The 21414-nt window shown below is 49.8% G+C and overlaps 1 protein-coding gene and 1 pseudogene across 1 annotated transcript; both read right to left on the bottom strand.

Moving 5' to 3' along the window:
• Nucleotides 1–10951: 10951 nt before the first annotated feature.
• Nucleotides 10952–14489, bottom strand: LOC102059082 (cytoskeleton-associated protein 5-like; annotated as a pseudogene).
• A 4817-nt stretch (nt 14490–19306) lies between these two features.
• SST (somatostatin) lies at nt 19307–21048 on the bottom strand. Its single transcript, XM_005443692.2, has 2 exons — nt 20848–21048; nt 19307–19824 (listed from the first exon to the last, which is right to left on the bottom strand). The coding sequence occupies exons 1-2, from the start codon at nt 20983–20985 to the stop codon at nt 19612–19614; spliced, it is 351 nt and encodes a 116-aa protein (XP_005443749.2). The 5' UTR covers nt 20986–21048; the 3' UTR covers nt 19307–19611.
• Between the last annotated feature and the right edge of the window lie 366 nt (nt 21049–21414).

Raw genomic sequence — 21414 nt, 5'->3', positions numbered from 1 at the left:
TTTGCAATGGAGCAGAGACAAGTTCTCTGCTGCACAATAAGCAGACAAATAATTCCCATGCAGTTTATTGCAGATCTCTTGATCCAGTCTTTGAGTTTGGGAGCCCTGTATCATGTAAATACATATGAAAGCCTATTAGCTCCTTTGATCATATTAACTTGCTGCTGTGCACAATTAGTTTGAAATCTTTGAAAAGCTCTGTATCAGTGTAAGAAGAGGTGCAGGGGAGGGATTCAGCATGTCAGAAGAAAACTATTGTTGAGAAGATGAAAATTGTGTACAGTTAGGTGATTCAAACATAGTTCTTTCTAGTCTAACATGAAAACCAAGTCCAGATTTATCATGAAGAGCTCTAGGATGCACTGATCCCTCTGCTAGGCTTGTGTTGGGGCAGACACCATCCCTGGCTGTAGGCGGACACAGCATATGAAATAGTGGGGTGACAAATGGTGACAGCACAGAAGAAAAGATGATATCAGAGCCTTGATATTAAAGAATTTATGATCTAAATAGACACAGTGTTTTGGGGAAACAAGCATAATGTTGTTCCTATTTCAAAGATCTTATCTGTGGCTGGTATATATATATATATGTAAAAAAAAAAAAATCCAGATTAAATGCTGAGTTTCCAGTCCAATATATTCTCTTACCCGTGGGGTGATCAGTCCCTCTCTGGAGGGACCCAGTTTTCTGTTCTTTGAAAATGTGTTGATCAGCTCATGAGACAGAAGATTTTGCATCCTGCAGTTTCACCTTGACTGTTGACCGTATCAGTTTCATTCTCTTGAATACTCTTGTCCAGAAGGGATGTCCATCCTGTTTTCTCCAAAAATTGCCTGACATCATCATCCATTGAGTAAGCTGTTCAGGAAACTCGCTATCCTTGTGAGATCAGTCTGGCCTCTGCTGGAACCCATCCATCTCCTCTCTCCTACATGGGCTGTTCACCTGACAATTTGTCATTTTTAGCCTCTCCAATTAGCTGAAAGGATGAAGACAATGACAGCTTTGTTTCTCCTATACAAGGCATGGGAATTACTGCTTCTATTCATAGATTTCTGCCCCTGCCTTGGTCTTACAGCTCAAGGTGGCTGGACCTGCAGCCTCCCAAATGAGATACAACCTCCCTAAAAGCCACTTCTCCACCTGTGCGATAGCAGCAGTGTCTCTTATCTGCAAAGATCACATAAGCAGTAAAACACTCCATCCGAGCCAGGCACAGCCAGGTTTCCAGTGTAATTAAATATAAGGATCAGTTATAGGGGGAAGGGAAGAAATCTAACCCTGTTCAATGAAGGTATTCCAGAGGGAGCTGGTTAAAGTAATCCATGAGGCTAATTAGCCACATTATTTTCTTGTTATTTCTGGGTCCCCTGCATGGTGTCAGATGCTTGATAGTGGCTATTCTCCAATCACCAGCAAAGGGAAACAAAGAGCATCCTCTAAACACTATGCTGGAAGAAAGTTCGCTATATCACGTCTTCATCTGTGCAAGACCCAGTGAGATCAGCATCTCTACCCAGCTCCTTGGTCTGTCAGTGCTACCAAAACACAGCGGTTCTCCTTGTTGCATGTGTCTGGCAGTGCTGGTATGCTCTGGTCTTCCTGGAAAAAGCCCACCCCACACTGCTTGAAAAATCTGCTAAGCTCCTTGCTTTGCAACTCACACTGCTGACATACTCTTTGCTGGAGTCACTCTACACAATTAGAGTTAAGTGCTTTGTTTTTCAAAAGGGAGACGGAGGCAGAGACGAAAGAGCTACACATGCCACATGTTTTATATTTGCACACATGCTGATTTAGCCTCTTGCAAAGGTTTAAGTGGAGCAGCAAAGAGGCTCTTCTGGCCACTGAAGGACCTTGTTGGTGAAGGGACCTGGGTCCTCCCGTTGCCTCACTGTGCCCTCTACGCATTTTGTGCGGCAGGAGTGCACCAAGTTGGTTAGAGGAGAATGTGAGTCCTCTTGCAAACCTAACTAGATTTTGGGAAATGTTCACCTGAATATGGCATCCTGGTTTGTGTCAGACAGCAAACTGTTGGCTTAAAATACCCCAGCCAAATGTTTTGGTGCGCAGAGCTAAACCTTCAGAAGAGGGAGGAACTGGGCATACAAAAGATGGTCATCAGTTACTTGGCACCTGCTCTTTCAGAGGATGTGAGACCTCACCTTAGTCAGAAAACATGCATATTACAGAATAAGCTCAATTTCAGACCTGTTATTGCCCTCCTAGACACAAATACAGTGTCACACCAGGCAGCGAGCAGCAGCGGGGAGACGGGGATTGCTCCTGTTCATAAAGGTACAGGAGGTGCTTCCCCAGTCGCACCCCCTTTCAACAAAATCATTGCAACTTTGGGTAGGCTGTAGGATAGCTGTATTCCTTGGGCAGTTTGAAGTGGGATGATACCAGGAATAATGATAACATCTAAGCATTGTCATGCTTGTCTTCTGATTGAGCTGGGTGACCCATATGCTTTTTGGCACTGTGGGGGAGTGTTTGCTAAATGAGATGACAGCTAGGCATTTCCAGGCTTGTGATAATTTGGGGAATTGTAAAGAAATAAATTGTTTACCAGTTGGATAGAGAAAAGAGAGGAAAATAGCAGGGAATGCAAATACTTGAGATATCTTTTCTCTGCTCCCCTCTTAGTAATGGTTCTCTGAGCAGTGATAATTCAGGAGCAGCCTTTTACCTCCACAGCCAGCTGAGATGATTTTCCAATTAGCCAAACTTTTAGGTTACCTCCCGTGAGCTCTGTGGAGAACTTGCTGATGCATTATGCAGCCCTGCTTGCCATTTCTACTCTTTCAGCTCACCTACCTACCTACCTAACTGTTCCTCCTTGCAAAAACCATGAAAGCCAGGCACAGGTTCGTACCTGTACATGTCCTTGTATCCAGGAAAATGCCAGAGAGCAGCTTTGCAACAGTTGTGGCAATGAAGAACAAACAAAGGGAGCTCTGCTTTTCTCCTCATCCCTCAGTGGGTTTTGGTTCAAGCCCTGCAGGTCACTTTGATGAAGAGACAGTGCTGCTCTGCAGACCCCAGAGAGTAAGTGGTTTCTCCAATGGACTATTTGCTGTGGTGGCATTTAGCCACATTTCTCACACTGGCAGAACGTTCAGCCTGACCTGATCAGGAACCTGTTTTGAAGAGTATCACTGCATACATACTGTAAATCACATTGTCCCCAGCAATGGGACTTGCATGGACAAGGATGGGTGTATGCTGTGGGAAGGCAGAGTTTGGGAGAAGCATTGGAAAGCCAGGCTGCAGGTACGCTGTAAGTCCCATTACTAAAGACTTTGCCTGAGTTTCTCGGCTGTAATGGCATGCTTCCCAGTCATGATGACTTCTTTCCATGGGTTCCCAGAGCTGTGAGCCATGCCAGGTACCTCAAATGCTCTCAGATCTGCATATTGAAGTTTCTCAGAGACGAATTACCATGTGTAATTGCCATGATGGATAACGCGACAAGGTATTGAACGGGGCCCTGGAGTTATTCGGGACCTACATTTGCCCATTTTGTTCAGATGGAAAATTAAATGATTCTTAAAATAATAAATGTGCACCCTGGAGAGAAGTACTCAGCTGCTCCCTCAAGAGGTGCTGTGCTGTTCTTGTGTTGAGCAAGGAATAATGAAGGTAATTGAAAAGTTATTACTTTGGGGGCAAATTTATCTTGGCTTGTATAGCCTTGCAAATACACTTGGCTGGTGAAGCAATGAATGCCCTGCAACAGGGAGAACAGCCGTGTTTCAGGAAACCAGGCCATCAGTTCTGGGGTCAGATTCTGCGCTGCCTTGTTCTTTGTGTGCTCACAAAGGTCTTGAACGAATCCCATGCTAACCGGCTGCATGGTGCTGCCTGATGTGACCCAGGTGGGAGTGTGCAAGTTAATGTGTGTCACCCGGGCTGGGCAGGCTGAGACCTCCACCAGCCAGGCTGTGGTGCAGAACTCCCTAAGCTGCAGGATGCTGGGCAGGGAAACTCTGTGCTTGGATATAAACGGCAGCGTAAGTGCTGTATGGGAGAGGTTGGCCCTAGCCCGCCCATCGGCATTACTGAGTCACATCACAGCAGACCGCCAGGATTTGGCCACGATTCCTCTTGCTGGTATCAGCCATTTGGTCTCTTCCATATAATCTTATCTTCTCCATAGCCACATGACGGAGGGGGGAAGTGGGATGGGAGAACCAGTGGGTGCAGGGAGGATTGGCTGGACCATCCAGCTTGAAGGACAGTTGGCTGGAGAAAGCCTGTGAGAAGCCACTGGGGTGGCGGGAGTGGATGTATGAGGTGAGGGGGAAGGGTTGGGTTTGTTTGAGCCTGAAGATGAGAAAGACAAGGAGGATCTCACTGCTGGCTTCATCTACTGGTGGGGGAACTGAGAGGCTGGAGCCAGACTGTCCTTAGAGATGCACAGCAAAAGGACAAGAGGCCACGGGCACAGGCTGCAGCAGGGGCAATGCCAACAAGGTGTAATAAGAATCACCTTTGTAACAAATGGTATGGTCCCAAGTCAGGGCAGTGGTGTGGGAATCTCTGTCCTTGGAGATACTAAAAAACCTCAGCAAGACAAGGCCTGGAACAACATGACCTAACTTTGAAGTTGCCCCCTTTGTGCTGGGGGAAGGACCAGAGACCTCCAGAGGTCCCATCCTGCCTCAGTTGTGCTGCTGCTTTGGTGCTGCTTTGAAAAAGAAGAGGAATTAAACCCTGTTAGTTCTGCAAAGGCAAGGGAGCTGTGGGAGCTGCACTGCCTCACCAGAGAGCTGCAGGTCAGATGAAGGAACAGCTGAGGGGGTTTTTGTATGTTTTAGACCAGGCAATGACAGTGTCCCCTGCAGCTCAGGGACGGGTGGCACGCTGCTACGAGGCAGTGCATTAATTCCTTGAGGTGTTTCCAGAGATGGTGTAGAGGAATGAAGGCAGGTTAACGAACATCGATAATATACAGCTGTGGGCTGGCTTCAGGGGCGGTGGGTTGGCTGATGTGGATAAGGTGCAGCTGTGGCTGGTTCCTGTTAAGTAGTTAAATAGCTCTAAGGGGAAGGGAAGAGAGGTACTGGATGAGGGAGGGCATAGGCTGAGGCAAGACCCAGAAGAAGCAGAGGGAGGAGAGAGAGAGTGCCCTGCATGTAAGAGAGGCCCTGGGGGAAGCAGGGGTCCTGGATGAAGAGGGGCTGGCTGGAGAAGGAAGAATCCAGACACAGTAGATGCAAGAAGCAGGGTGGACTGCTCTGAAGAGGATGAGGAACCATCATGGACAGTAGAATCTGACCAATGGTAAAAGCCTTGTTGCAGCCGTGCTAGTTTTGCTAGTGCTGTGACAGTGCAGGAGCATCCAGTGTGTGAGTGGTCCCCCCTGCCCCACACACGCTGAAGAGAGAAAAGCAAGAGGAAAACAAAAGGGAGAATTTGCTCCTCACTGCTTGCCTGGGACCTGGCCTGCCTGCCATAAATTTCAAAGCAACACTTCAAAAAAGGGGTTCTGTTTCTTTTTTCTTCTGTTTGTTTTTATAAAACAAACTTAAATGAAATGAAAGTTTTCACATGTTTTTTTTTTCTTTTTAAAAGCTCTCAAATAATTAGAGTACTCAAAGTAAACAGGCTTTTCATGCTTTATTACCTGATGTGTATTATGGCTCCATTAATGCACTGTGGCACTTCTGCCATTTTCCATATTTCAAAATGTTTTAAAGACGGGGCTCAAATCATCAACATTAATTGCCAGCAAAACAGAAATGAACCTTCTAAAAGGGAAATAATTTTACAGCTCTAATTTGATTAAGTAGTAAAGCTCATTGTTTCCATCTTAGGTGGACAGTAAAAACACAAGTAAAGTTAATATTTATTAATCTTAATGTGCAGGCCAGGTAATTACGTTGCCCATTGCGGCAGTGCGGACTGTGTGACTCTCACTTGCTCTCTCACTGTATGTTTGCACACCCTTCTGGTAAACAGAAAAGAAAGGAGGGTTTGGTGCTAATTAGATTAAATTCCCTTTCCGAAGGGCTCCTGATTTTAGTCATGTGCTCTGGACTATGGATGTAGGTAGATAACTGCGTGTGGTGACAGTGGCCAAAACCCATTTTTTTTGGGTGGTGAGCAGCTCCGTAAAGAGCCGTGACTTACGCACGCAGAAGTACGTGTGCAGGCACGCACACACACAGTCACACATATGCTCTTGCTGCATGGTGTTAATTTCCTACACAGAAATCTTTCTACTTCCAAAACTACTTTTCTTGCAGATTTTTTTTTCATCTTCTCTCTTTTCTTGCAGCCTAGAAGCAAATCCAGCTGAGATGTGGAGCATCCCAACGCTGTGAGCAGGACCCACACTGCTCTGTCACCAGTCTGAGCTGCAGAACTTGTGTCAGGGGCACCGCTGGAAGCAGAGTCTTGAGTTTAGAAACTTTTGGGGCAGTTTCTACCCAGCTGTGACTCTCCCTGTGTGGACTGTGACAAAGGGGCAGAGCAAAGGCAGGGGCAGGGCAGAGCTGAGCATGCTGGCTGGCAGGGAGGAGAGGGCTTCTGCAGCCAGTGAGGAATTGCCTCTCCTTGGCTGCTGGTTCAAACGCACCTCAGGAGAGCCATGTCTAGAAGGTTTTGCCTTCAACAGTTTTGCTTGCCATGTGTCTGTAAATCTGCTCGCTTCCGTCATTGCACTGAACACTTGTCAGCGTCTTGGCTGGTAGACGCTGGGCTCTTGTGTAGGAAAGATGCTTTTACAGGGCAGGTGTAGATACATATGTGGAAGAAAGATGACAGTTGCCCAGAGCGGATCAGACCCATCGCTTTGCTAAGTCAGACCCATGCCAGGTGCAGAGAGCTTTTGTGTCTCTGATTTGCCTGTGCCTGCGTCAAGCCCCCTCTAACCACGGGGGCTTCACATGGCAAGCTGAGCGCTGCCTTCAGCTACACCATGCCTGTTGGAGTGCCAAGCCTGGCTGGGACCTGCCCAGCCGAGGCAACATTGGCCCCACGGCTCTGCAGACGGCACTAGCTGGTGGTACTAAACCTGTAATATCTGGATCAGCACTGACCTGAATTAACATGAGCTACTTCTAAGGCCATTTGTGCTGGGCAGGAGCAGATGTAGAAATTTTCTAGCCTCGTCTCAATCAACCCAGTGAAGAAGAAAAGAGCCCCAGTGTATCACAAGTCTACCATTTGATTTCCCCACCAAGACTGCTCAGCATCTTGCAGGATTGGCCCTCCTGCATCCTGCCTTTTAATTGCTGACTGATTGTAATATAGGATTTTATTTTCCCTATAATGACTCTTGGGGCCCCCAGATGTTCTCCTCAAGTGTGGTTGCGTCAGCACTAGAGAGTGAATGACTGATACCAGCAATTTTTACAGCTTGAAAGAGGAGAAATATGTGAAGGGGATTTAATTTAGCTCCAATATTGTGTCTTCATCTTCAAGACTCTACAAGAAAATGACACCAAAAGGTTATTTTACAATGAGAGGAGGGAGAATTAGCCTGAGAGAGGAAGAGATCACCAAGCTGGCTTTCTAATATCAGTTCATTACAGATAACACGTTTGCACAGCCACTTTGCTGCTGCTGTTAATTTAAACCTGGATGATTAAAAGCTGTAATTGCACCATTTTAAATAAATGTCCGCTATCTAGATTATTATATTTTTAATTAGTGTGGCTCTGTCAAATGTTTTTATCCCTCTGATTGATCTGTTTATACTGTATTTATTTATAATTCATTGATCTCCCTGACCCTGCTATCTCCTGAGCATGCAGTTTGGTCATGATTCCGGCAAATGGAAGAGGACTGAACCAGAAAAGAGCAAAAGGTACCACCAGGTCAGCTCTCCCTTATGAGCTCTTCGCTGCTCGCCGCCTTCGCCTCGTGACCCAAGTGCTCTTTTGGTCTTTGCTTTTTCCCTCCTGTGAGGGAGAAAGAACAGCTTGGAGGACTGGCTGTCTGGGAGGCAGGATGGGGGAAAACTGAATTGCCATCCAGCAAACCTCAGGATGTGTTGCTGGTAGGAGCATCCCTGGACCCCAAAGTCTTATCATGTGTGTTAGGACCCATTTCTTAACCCTTGCTTCACAGGCAGGAACCTGCTCCTCTGTCTCTGGGGGACTCTCTAAAATTACAAAATGTCCCTGACGGAAGGCATGATTTCCTGGCAGGCTGGGTTACATGTGCTGGAAATGGGTCTTCCAGGACGCAGGCCTCCACCATCCAGATCTGAGTACAAAGCATATTTCTAAGCCTTGCTCTCTTTCTTAATACTACCCAAATGTAGCTGGTATTGGGAAAAATCCAGAACAAGCACCTAGATCCTTACTGGAGTATGATGCCCCATTGCATGCTGTTCTCTGCCAGGAGCAAGGAGATGCAAGCAAGAATAACTTGCAAATCATGATCTTCCTGTTCAGGGCACTCCTTATTGCTGCTCAGGGGCTGTGCTGAGTGGCACCTGTGAGAACACACTGAGAATATTCAAGAGGCCACTTGCTCCTGTAGGACTCCAGGACATCTCTGCTGATGCACTTACCTCCTATCACATGTAATATCTACAGGACAGGGACGATCACTTGCTCTGACTTTGTGCTGCACCCATTACAGGAGGTTTCTGCCTGCTGGCAAGGGCCCTGAGGCACTCTAAAAATGTGATGCATCATGATGAATAGTCTGCCTGCCTGGCAAATACCACAAGGCTTCCAAACACATAACTTTCCCCCATTTTCTATAGTCTCTGGAATCCTTAAGGAATGTATTAGGCCTTCAGCATTATAGGAGAGGCGTCTGCCTGTGTCCTCTGACTACAACATAATGTGTGGCCTCACCATATCAGTGCTGTCTGATGGTCGGTGGCTTTTCCTCTAGCAGTGTGTCAGATGCAGCACTGCAGCTGCTGCATGGGTCAGGAGAACAGACTGGTGATAGCACCTTGCCAGAGAGGCTTTTGCAAGGGGAACACTATTATTGGGCAAGTTTGAGTGTGAACTGAGTGACAGGGCAATAAATGGACAGCCCTCCTAGGTAGCTGTGCTGGAATGATGTTTGTGCATCTGTACAGAACATTTCCAGGACTCGGTGGAGAGGAAGCTATAAAAGCAGCTGCTCATGGGGCACTGGCTACCAGAAAAAAGGGAGCACAGCCCTGAAGGAAACCTCCTGGAACAGCGTGTCCGGTCACCTGATCTCAGAGCTCAACATGGATATGAATTTACTTTTGGAAGACCACACAAATGACACCCAATTGCATTGCATGTAAGCTACACAGCTCCACTCCAGCCTCAAAGCTTGTGTCTAGCAAAAAAAAAGGGAGGGTGTCCCAAGGACAGAGCAGGAAGGAGTTGAAGAAAAGAAACTGCAGAGGTGTCAGCCATGTTCTCATTGTGAATCCTCCAGCTACCCGGTCAGAAAAAAGGGCAGAAACTAGATATGGATGTACCAGAGCATAATTTCATGGGTACTGGGGCAGCCTCTGGGCAGGTGCAACACTGGAAGAAAGGGGTAGGTGAGGGGGTAGCTGTGGCTTTGTAAGCAGCATTAGAGAGAATTATAGTGTGCAGCAAACTAATAATTTTGGCCACTCAGAAAGGGTAATTACACTTTGAGATCTCTGGGGTGTATTTTTCTTGTTGTCCAGTAATCAGACTGTGTATTCCTTTTTTCTTATTTTAATTAAAAATACTGCTTTTCCATGTTCACCAGGCAGCTAGTCACCCTGCCTGAGTATGAATGCTTAATAGCATTTTGTAATTGGCTGAATTGTCTATTATCAAGTAAGCCTTGCAATTTTGTGATCATCCTTGAAGTGCTTACTGTCGTACCTGACACAAAGCTGAGGACTCCTACCTTCAGGAACTTGCAGACAAGAGGAGTGTTAAAGACAAATCAAGGTGGTTTTACATGAGAATAACAGCACGCTCCTATTTAAAACATGGGAGGGATGGGCTGGGATGAGGCACTGGCATTCTGCAGTTGTCCATAGCAACTCTGCTTTCCTGAACTCTTCCAGTTTGACAAGTGGAAATGGATTTGAAAGCCTATGTCTTACTGGTTTTACCTAACAGAAAACAGAAACTTCAGCCTTTGCCCTTGGTAGGCTCATTGGGCAGCTGATGGTCATTGTGCGGACAGGCAGAGATGCTGTTTGGAAGCCCAGATCTCTTCAGGCAGCTCCCAGCTGGGAACCTGGGCACTGGTGGTCTGATACCTTACTGACCATGAATGTTTTGACTGCTAGAAAATCCCACGTCAGAAGGACCCCTGTGGAGGTTGTCCAGGCAGGGTCAGCACCCTGGCTGGTTCTCTGCCCTGTGCACTGCCTGGATTTGTGTGCTCTGGGTTCAGTTTTCTCTTAAGGCATTGGTCTCACCCACTTACATTTTTTTAAAGACTAAAAAGGTGTACTGTGACATGGAAGCACGAAGACTGTGAGCTCTGGAAAAAAGCAAACCCTATAGCTGTTCCCTGAAATGCAGAGGGAACCTGGAAGACCCTCTTCCCTTTGCCTGGATTGCCCATCTCCTGGTCTTAAGACTTGTCTCCTCTTTGGAAAGAGCAACAATTTGCTCTTTTATTTACCTGCACCCCTGGGGAAGGGATCAGCCTCTGCAAGTGCACTCAAGGAGCCAGCCTGAGCTGGAGTGACATCTCCCTAGGTAAGCACATGCTTTTAACACGCTCCCCAGCTGAGTACCTGTGCCCCAGCACTACCTGCCCCACTCTCTTCTGAACAACAGCAACAGAGACATCAACCAGAAACCAGGACTGGCGCCGGGGGGCTGCAGCCCTGGGGTGCCAGCCCACAGATAACTCACCTGGTATTCATGCTGGAGATTTTTCTTTATTGATCCGTGGTTCGTGCCATCTGCCCATTGATGTGTGTGTGGAGGAGGGCTGGCTGGTTCTGAGGTCCCAGTGCTATTTCTGCTGGTGGTTCTTCATGTCCCTTGGGACATCACTGTTGTGCAGCCATGGAAAGAAGGGAGAAGCATGACATTGGCATCTTTCGAGGGGAGCTGGCTGGCGGGGAGCCTGCTGTGCGTTGCTTTTCTTTCAAGGCTGTGTTGCTGCTGCAGGTGAATGGCAGGTTTTCCAGCTGGCAGGATGGCATCACCTTCTTTCCCTTTATGGTCCCTCTTGGGATTCCTGTTGATCTAAGGGGAGATGCTTCCATTTCAGGGTACATCCCCAAGGGAGGAGGAAAACGCTCTCTGGTGTCCTGTTCTGCCTGGATGATGGCCAGGCTTTGCTTCACACAGCTCTGAAAGTAGAGTGAGAGGTTTTCTAGGAAAGATTCCAACTTCCCCTTGGGCTGTTTTTTCTTGCATTCATATAACTCCTCTAAACCCTCCCTCAAACTCTCCTTGGAGCAAATTTTCTAGAAGATGCTCTCTAAAACCTGCTTTGTCCTTTGCAACCCTGCAAGTTGCCTAGGGGACCTCCTCCCCTGCTCCTACTTCGGTTTTGTTTGCCACGTGCTTGGCAGTAGGACTAACTGTCTTTTGGAGGTAAGCTTCCACCTCAGAGCCAGCTGTGTCCTCAATCAGGGTGAAGCGGTCCAGGATCCTCACTCCTTTCAGCCTGCAAAACTTTTACAGCAGAGTTTTCAGGGTCCACAGTGGAGTTTGTTTGTGTGCTGCCTCAGTTTTTCCTTTGCGAGAGCCTTCATGAGTACGCGGGCATCCAGAGGATTTCATCCAGGCTGATGGTGCTGATGGTGCCTGGGAGAAGCCTGGTGGTCCTCCTCTACAGGCAGTTGGCCAACAGGTCAGAAAATTTATCTGGGCTGCCCTCAGCAGTCAGGCTGCCTTGGAGCAGCTTCAGCAAGGCACAAAAAAAATCTGTGTCTGGTCAGATTTTTCCATCACCCTCTTCACCAAGACATTAATGGTCTGCATTCAGGATATCTGGCTTTAAGGTAAAGAGATTGTTCGTTACATCCTTAAGCACTTCCACTGAGGCCTGCTGACCCAGTTCCTTCTCCTGGAAGACATAGTTACATCACAGAACAATTTGTTCCTTCCCCTATTTCTTATCTGCTTCCTGTTGCTGGTTGATAAATTTGAGTCATTGAAAGCTGGCTATAAGGAACTCATTAATGTGACCAGACATGGCTTCTACTTTGTTCTTCTGTCTCAGGATGTCCTCAGTTTCTGTCATTGCCTGGATGCTGGTGTCAGTATCACCACAGCTAATGTGACAAGTAAGGGAATTAATGGTGGAGGTGGTGTTATGACATGTGTCATCAGTGTCGGAGATAGGCAGGGTTTAGAATTCAGGGATCTTTTCTAACTGAATTATATCCCTCAGTCCAAAGTGATAGTATTTTCCGGAGACCAGGCTGTTCATTTTCTCACCTGCACGTGGGGGCAGCCTCTGGGGAGCCACATCCACCATGCTGAAGTTTCCTCCCGGAGAGCAGGTGGGCCCTAGCTTTGAGGGAGCATCTCCTGCACGCTGACAGGTGACTTCAGATCTTGTGTTTGAATCATGCTGAGGTTTCTTACTGAAACGCTTTCCTAAAGAAACTCTTGACCTGCCAGATTCCTGTTTTGTGATTTGTTTTGGGAGCAGTGAAGTTCCACTGCAGAACTTTGCTGCCTTTCTCATCCGTCATTCTCTGCTCTTTCCCCTTGGGGACAATGATGAAGATAGGTCCCAGTTTGCTGGCCCCATCCTCCAGAATGGAATTCATTTGTGCTTTTCCCTTGGCTGCACCTATGTCTTTCAGGACTGCTTCTCCTGACTTGAGTTCTCTGGGACGCTGCTTCTCATCTTCACTGGTTTTGGGTGCTGGCTCTTTAGCTGATGCTTGTGAAGACAAGGCTGTTGCTGCAAGTGGTGTGGTTAGAACAGAGGGGAAAGCAGCCATGGTGGTGACTCTAGGGTGTCTGGAAAGAGGTTTAGCAGCAGCAGTGGACTGGGCGGACAGATTGTCGTTGGCATTCTTTAGTATTGCAAGTACATGGTCCTTTGCAGCTGCCTTCAGCTCACTGGTGGCTTCTGTCATCCTCTCAAAGCCAAGGTGCATTATGAAGAAAGGCAGGGCTGCCTGCGAGGCTGGCTGCACGTCCCTGTTGCTGTCCTGTAGGGAAGAGCAGAGGCGAGGCACACACTGAAGCAGGTCTGAGGGAGCTGACTTGAGGGCTGGCAGCTGTTCAGCCAGCCACTGCATCAGTTCTTGCTTCTGTAATGGTATTTCTTCACCTAGATCTTCTGAAATGTCCTGCCTAGCCAGCTACTCCAATATGCTGATCTGTGCAGCCCAGGCGTTCACGGCAGCCGGGGCTGCAGCTCTCGTGCTACTCTTGCTTTCCCTAAACAGAGCAATGAGGGGAAAGCCCAAGTCCTTCATGTGTTGTTTGGTGTTTGAACCCATGGCTGTGGACAGCTGCTGGAGGATCCTCAGGGTCATCTCTAACAGGGTGGGGTTTGGGTTGTGGAGACAAACCCTCAGGGCTCTTGGGAGCTCTCCTATGTTTGGCTGGATGAATCTGGCTTCCTGAAGGATGCCTGCAACCTCTTTCAGGTCCTCCTTCTGGATGGTCCAGTTCTTCTCCTGCAGCTTTGGTACCAGCTCTGGTGTGATCCTGTCACCAGTGTCTATGGCTTCAGTCCTTCTGTGATCCCCTGGGTCCTCCTGGCACCTGTCATCTAGGCATGGCTTGGGGTTGGCGTGACTGGGAATTGGTGGGACCTGTCCATGCAGCTTCTCCAGTTCAGCATCTATCTGGGGAAGAAGGGGCAGCTCTTCACTCTCAATCAGTGCTCTCAGTCAGCCATGGAAGTTGCAGTCTCCTGCAGCCTGGAGCTCTCACTTCTGGGAAACAATGACTGCCACACATTGTGACAAAGTGCTGCCACCACGGGCCATCTGATCCCCTGTCTTTAACTGGACATAGCCCTTCCTCCCTCTGCCCCTGCCATTGCTGCTTAGACTGTGAAGTTTCAGAAGAGCTGAGCGAATAAGGAATTGTTTGGATGCTGAAAAACAACAAAGAATGCCAGGGGAAAGAAGATGTGCATGGAAGCAGTTTCTTACAGGTTTGCCATTAGAACAAACGTCACTGCATTTAACCTTAGACCAGTTCACTTAGTTTCACATTATTTAACTTTCTTCTAATCCATTAAAAATTGGCATCTCTGACATGAAAAATGCCCTTTAGAAATGGAAAGCAGGCACTTAGGTTGGGGGGCGGGGAATCTTGGTCAGTGCAGCAGCACTGCCTGCAGCCTCTCACACACAACCCTGGCTCCCCAAGAGTGCCGCTCCATGGGGAGCCCCCCTCTCTGCAGGACTCCTGTCTCCAGCCCATCTGCTTGTGGTGAGGTCGTAGCCAGAGCCCAGGCAGCCCCCTTGCACAGGGGACACCCACCCTAAGCACCTGCTCACAGATCCAGCCATCAAGAGGGCAATCTGCGCTCTTTGGCTCTCTCTGCTGGCTGCAGCGCACCCCGTCCCTGGGCTCGTGCTCAGCGATGTCCCCCCACATTGCACCCTTTGGGGAACAGGCTGGGGCACAGGGAAAGAAATACTGTATTTGAGCCTCTGGGAAGAATCACAAACCCTGACAGGCACAAGAAGTGAAACAGGGAAGAGAAGAGGTGGCAGCGAAGATTTACATAAAAGCCTTGCAAATGTGACAGCCAATTTCCAGGGGGTTCCTTTTTCTTCCTTAAACCTCAGTCCCGAGCAAGAGGAGAGATTTTCCTTGCAGGCAGAACACAGATCTGTGTAAGGGAGCAAACGCTCTGCCTCGGGGCATAGCAGCACCAGGCTTGTTGCCAGCCGGTGGGATTCAGTGCCTTCTGCTCTGTGCCCAGGGTGATCTAACAAGGGGTGAGGGACGAGCAAGGGAGGGCTCGGAGCGTCTCTCAGGTCCCCTCCTGGGAATGCTTTGCCAGGGCTGGAGGCCAGGAGCGCTTCCTTCCTCCGCACCACGGAGCACAGCAGGCTGCTGGCTGCAAGAGCCAGCTGCATGGGAGGGGGAGGCAAGCAGCAGAGAGCATCGGGAGGGATGCTCTGGCGTTGTGTGGAGGACCAAATCCCTCTCTCTCTGGTCCAACAGCCAACCCAGGTGATGAACACTGTCTGGGTTTGAGTGCATCATTTTATGCTTTCTCAGGGAACCTCTCCGTAGGAAATACTGGGGACCTTCATTAAACTGATGTTGTTAATTGAATGACCAGGTGGGTTTCGATGTCAGATGATGTTGGAAATACTAGTTCATGGCACAAACTGACATTTGTACTATACGTATGAGAAAAAAACTGAACGTGGTGATTTTTTGTGACCTTGTTAATTTTATATTTTTTTGTGTGTGTTCTACAAGTCGTTTATGGGGTAAATCTCCAAAGGCTGGGATCCAAAACAGTCTTCTGAGGTACTCACAGCATCTGGCCAAACAGCTATTCTCCGAAGTGCAATTAGGTGTTGACAAAAACTAACAAATAATTGCCTAATAGAACAAAGACAAAGGAGAAGAAAATGCTCAGTGTAAGTGAGTTTTATTGCATTATTCTGGTAAGAGGCTGTCAAAGAGTCAGGAGGTATTCAGAGAGCAGAGTACAGTCTGTTCCTTTATCATAATAACTTTTATTACCTAGGTATAGCTTTTCTCACCCTGGTCAATAAACAAGCTGCTGCTTTGCTTTCAGAGAATTAGGACTCAGTTGCAGTAGCAAGTGCTTCTTTCCAGACGCCTGGTGCAGACCCATATGGGGGCTGGGGTTGCTCTGATGCTCCCCAGAGATGCTTGGAGCTGTCAGCGTGAAAGGGATGAAGTTCCTGTGGTGAGAGCAGAGGTCTGAGAATCTGAGATGCTCCCGGTGGCTGTGGATCAGTGTGATGGTGTAATGCTTTTTAAGAGCCACAGAGGCAGAGTAAAGGCAAAGGCAGCACAGAGCATCTTACAGGCTGTTCTGGGTGAAGAGTAGTTGTGCCCATGGGTCCAGGCTCTTGATCTTTTCTGCAGAGCCGAAAGGAGTTCGCGGGTGCAAGAATAGACTCAGGCTATGAAATCTGGATCCCGCAGGTATTTCCTCTGCACCACAGGTAGGATTGCTTCAAGCTATCTGTCACCAACAAGCCTGCTGGCCCAAGGAAGACTTGCCTTTTTTTACCAATTTGGGCTGCACGTAAAAAAAATCCCGTCCTGCTTGCTAGAGTGAATGAGTCCCCCTGGAATCGTTAGTTGGAGAGTTTGCTGCTGGGGATGGCTGAAAAGCTTGCCACTGACTTCCCATCAGGAGATGTGTGTTTCCAGGCCTATACAACCTTTTCTAGTTTTCATTAAAAGCAACTCTTCAGACAGCAGTTTCAATCCCTTTTATGTGGTTCCTCACAGACATTTCTCTGGACTGCCTCAGATGAATCACCAGGTTGAAGGCACCTGCTAGAATAGGGATTGCTCTGGGTCTGCCCGTGACACTGAGTTTAAAAGGGGAGATGAATCAGCTGCGTGTGGATCATCACAGCCCCTAACCTCCCTCAGGCCCATGCCGAGGCTGCTCCTCCATGGAGACTCGGCTCTGAGCTGCAGAGAACATCACTTGCAAACCTCTCACAATAACTGCTCTCCCCTTTTGGCAGCTCTGGCCCATGGGAGCTGACCTGCGTGCACATCCCAAATTCAGCCTTGCCCAGGAAGAGTCTTCCCAGCCTGGAACACTGTTTTGTAGCTGCGTGGCCAAGGATTAAATATAGTCATTTAATCTCTTTACCCCACAATGTTCACCTGTCAAAGAGAAACAATAAATATTTCTTTGTGTTTCTAGTCTTTTTAGCTCAGCAGGGCAAGATCGCCTCTTGCATTGTGTTTGTGTGGCTCCTAGCACCTGGGATTGCTGGCGCCGCTGCAGTGCAATTACATGTGGTGATGCTGTATTTAATGCCCTGGGACCCATCTTCCCAAACTCCAGGCGCTGCTGAGTTGATGGAAGGAGCAGGTTTGTCTTTCTGCCTCTGAACCGAGGATGTTCGCACATGCCTCCACCAGTATATCTTCATTAAGCTTTGCAGAAGCTGCCGTGCCGTGTCGCCAGCTGTATTGCTGAAACAGCCTGGTGTAGCAAGTGAATCACTCTGTCTTTAATTCCTGCTTGTGCTTGAGGATCATCTACATCCTTATTTGTGATGGCTTTCACTCCTGCAATTGGCAGGATTAAATGCCTTTCAGAAGCACTGGCTGAGCATAGTGACCAAGAGGAAAAACCTCAGGTGAGTAGTGATCTATTTATATCCCATGAAAGACAGACTCTGTGCATAAGAATATTCAAGCCCCTGGCACCTCCACCCCCTTTCTGTTCTTAGTTGCTGCCTTGAGACTGTCTCTGCACTGAAGAATTAGCTGCTTTTGGAAAGCTAAGTGGAAGCTCAGTCAAGACAGGAACGAGGAGCCAGGGGTAGGGAGGTCTTTGCTTTACTGAATTGCCTAAAACCTGGCTCCCTTGATGATGCATGGCACCAAAGGAATCAGATGTGAGCTAGGACTGTTGCTCTCTCTTCAGGGAGTTTGTCTCCACACTTTCAAATGGGGTCCCATTCTCACTCTGCTTTTAGGGCTGAGAAATGATCTACCTTACCTGTGTTTCTCAAAGGTCTTTTTGTTGGAGGCTCCCCCCCCCCCCAGCAGTGCCAGGCCTGCTCCTCTCCCAGGGGTGAGTTAGTCCTGCACCTTCCACAGCTGCACCAGTCACAGAAAACCAGGGAATGAAAAAGGGTGCCCTGTGTGCCAGGGCCCCCCCGTCCCCCGAAGCACCAGGAGGATCACCGTTCCCTGCCCAGTCTGCAATGCAGCCAGCTCGGGTAAGGAGGACAGAGCCCCTAACCCCACCGCACCACGTGGGGGACAGTAGGGGCCAGGGACCCCACATTTCCCCGGGTCACACCACGAAACCTATCCCTCTTACAAGGGAGAAGGAGGAGAGGCTCCCAGGGGCTGGGGACATGCAGCATCATGCCACTGCAAGGCTTCTGCAGTGGGTGCAGGATTCAGCTCCCTCGGCAGCAGCAGGCAGGGATCAGGCAGCACCCAGTCCTGCCTCTGGGATCGGAGGGGGTGATGCCAGCATCTCCCCTCCCCGTGCATGTCCCCGCTGCCCTTGCCTGTTGCCAGTTAGCTGTGGAGCAGCCCAGCCAAGCTCAGTGGTGAGGAGCGTGGCAGGGCTTGGATTTCACATGGGCACTGTCATAGCTCCCAGTGACAAGGAATTCACGTGCCCCCCATCGGAATCTAACAAACCCCTGCCCACAGGGAAAGCAGGGCAGGCACAGACCAAGAATAAAGGCAACGGCTCATGAGCCATCAAGGGTGATGTCTCACAGAGAGCTACACTCAGCGCAGACCAGAGGCAACTTAACATGCCCTCAGTTAGGGAATCCTCCTCCACTGGGGTCGTGCTCAGTCCTCCACCTATGAACATCTCTAAGATCCCCCATTTTTCACCTTTCCTCCACTTATGATGGCTACAAAATGTTGGTTAACCTTTAACCCTGAATAATGAATTTCGCATCAGTGATACCCACCCCCTATGCAGGATCCATACTCTTCGGCTCCAGCTCACCCACAACCGCATGTCACAAATCAGCACAGCCAGAAAAGGAAGAGACTCTGCAAAAGCATGAAGAATTTCCCTGCCATTGGGAGAAGCATGCCTTTTCCCCAATGCTGTCTCCTGCCCTACTGAACCTTTTAACATTGCCTTTAATGGTGATGTAGTGGGTAGAAAACCTGCTGTAACCAGTTTATTGGGTGGAGAGGGGCTGATGGCACGGGGTTAACGTCTCAGCTCTACAGGGATACAAACCTCCCCCTGCACAGCAAAACAAAGGAAAACTTCCAGAAGGAATCCCTGAAGCAGTGTTTGCCGGGGATGTTGCAAGAAGTAAAGTAAGACAGGTAAGAAAACCTTTTAGTGTTTGTGGCTGAGGAGAGAATGAGGTATGTGTAGGGTAAATTTGTACTGCGAGCCACTTTTATTATCCCCATCGCTTGGAATACACAGCTGTGATTTATAGTGATGCCTCTGGTGATGGGTGTAAATCCCCTAGACTGACTGAAGTGCCAGTGCTGTCAATTTGACTCAGCCACAATTACAGGGATTTGATATCTAAAATACCACTGCGTTTCTTGGTCCCTTAGAAAGCCCACAGCAAAAAAAAAACCACACTTGAAGAGATGGTGTGTGTGTGTGCATATGTGTGCATGCGCATGCTGTTTGCTGCTGCTGCCCTGAGATGAGTTGCATTTCAAAAAGAAGCAGCCAGAGAGGTGACTTAGGTTTTTCCATTGACCACCAAGTCTTAGCATCACTGTTTGAAACAAACTTTATTGCAACAAAGAATTAAAAATAGTACATCTGAAAGAGTCGCAGAGTGCATGTCATTAAAGAACTAGTCAGAAATCACAACTCAAGCAAATTGTGTACAATTGGAACAGAAAGTTTTATTAAAACAATTGGAAATCAAACTCAATTTTTCCTTGTTTGTTTAATTTTACCATAATCGCGGATTGTGTATTTACAGTCTTCGCCTCTTGTGGTGAAGGTTCTGCTCAGGGCGGGGGGCTAGGAAGAAGGCAGGGATGGGCAGGGAGGAGAGATGGGTTTCAAAAGCTAACAAGATGTGAAAGTTTTCCAGAAGAAGTTCTTGCAGCCCGCTTTGCGTTCCCGGGGCGCCAGAGCGGGGTTTGAGTTAGCCGAGCGCTCCAGCTCCAGTCTCACTTCATCCTGCTCAGCCCCTCGGGACAAGTCCTCAGACTCCAGGGCTTCATTTTCTGTCTGGCTTGGCTCTGAGAGCAGTTCTGCCAAAAAGTACTTGGCCAGTTCCTTGGGGGACAAGGGAGAAAAAGAGAGAGAGAGAGACCACAATTACTCCTTGGCTTTTGGGGCTCACCACTCTGTTCCTCTAAGATACCTTTGTGCCCAGATTAGCGACATGCCAGGACTCTGGAGGAGAAGGGGAGCCCTGGCTTTCCAAAGAGCCCAGCCCAAGAGCTGCTGCGCAGCAGCTGTGCCTACGGCATAAAGCGGAGCAGAAGGGCACTGACATCTACCTGGTGTGGGGAAGAGATTGCTGTTGGCCGTGGCACGGAGCGAATTCACCCTAGCCCCGCACCGCCTTCCCTTCCCACTGCTCCAGCACACCGTGCCAGGCTCAGCAAGGCTGCTGCGAGGCTGCTGCTAAAGTGACACGGGAAAGGTCTTTGGGTGAGCTCACAGGGGAGGCTGAGGTGGGTCACCCTCTCACTGGGGGTCACTTTTTCTCTTGTCCCTCCAAGACCTGGCTGTCTCCTTGCATGGATGAGGACATCCTCCTGCTGCACCTGGGCAGCTGCCTTGGTTCAGTGCCCTGGATAAGCCCCAGAGAGCTTTGGTGGGGGCTCTGCCCTCTGCAGTGGCTGCTCCTCATCCCCTGCCAGCAAGCACCCAGCTGGGCTGGGCTGAGGGGTGTCTCCCCTTGCCACCCACAGCTGCCCAGCCTGTCACTGGTTCAGCCCTGGCAGGGAACTGGGGAATCCGTCAGGGAATCGGGGTCTGAAGCAAGCAACTGAGGGTCTGAAACAGGGACGCTGGGAAGGTCCAGTGAGAAACTGGTGCTCTATACTGAGGGTACTGGGGTGTCCAGCGGGGAACTGGAGTGATCTGCAGCAGGAAAGCTGGATGTATGCAGTAGGGGAGCCAGGGGCTCTTCTTGGCGAAATGGAGGGTCTGCAAGAGGAATTCAGGGGGATCTCTGGAGGAGGAAGGGGGGGTCTGCAGCAGAGAAGTGTGGGTCTGCAGCAGGATGGCCGGGGTACCCAGTGGGCTGCCCGAGGGGTGGCCGGGGCCGCCCCGTCGCGGGGCTCTCACCTGCTTCCCGGCGGCGGCAGCCAGAGACTTCTGCAGGAACTGCCGGAGCCGCGGGTCCGAGGGGGCGGCCGAGACGGTGCCGAGGGCCAGGGCGATGGAGAGCAGGGCCAGGGCGCACTGCAGGCGGCACGACAGCATCTCGCCGGCGGGTCGGGCACGGAGAAGCGGCGGCGGGGAGGCGCTGACGGCTCCGCTGCGGCTCGGCTCCGGCGTTGGGGATCTCCTCGCCGCCCTCCGCCTTTATAAACCCTTCTCCTGACGTCAAGGCGGGGGCGCCCCCCTCGCCCAGAGCCGCCGGGGGAGGGTCCCTGCCCGGGACCGGCGTGGGGGCCGGGACCGGGGATGCTCCGCTCTGCGCGGGGCCGGCCAAGCGTCTGCGGTGCCCCCCGAGTCCCCCCCTCCGGCCGCCCCCGGCCCCCGGCGCGTTTTGCCCCCAAATCCCCGCCCCTCCGGAGCTGCCCACCCTGCTCGTCGCTCTCTTCTCCGCAGCCGCAAGCCCCTCGGCGCGGCGATGGGGGGTCCCGGCTGTGCGCCGCCCGCCCCACGGGTCTGACCCACGCCGCAGGG

This window comes from Falco cherrug, chromosome 11 (assembly GCF_023634085.1).
Source record: "Falco cherrug isolate bFalChe1 chromosome 11, bFalChe1.pri, whole genome shotgun sequence".
NCBI lineage: Eukaryota > Metazoa > Chordata > Aves > Falconiformes > Falconidae > Falco > Falco cherrug.
Note: the sequence above shows the minus strand (reverse complement) of the source record. Positions and strands in the feature narration are given on the sequence as shown.

Excerpts from the sequence above, each read along its gene's own strand:
- SST (XM_005443692.2), bottom strand. The coding sequence starts at position 20,985 with ATGCTGTCGTGCCGCCTGCAGTGCGCCCTGGCCCTGCTCTCCATCGCC. Across the intron at positions 19,825-20,847 it reads CTGCCGCCGCCGGGAAGCAG|GAACTGGCCAAGTACTTTTT; the intron begins GTGAGAGCCCCG and ends TTGTCCCCCAAG.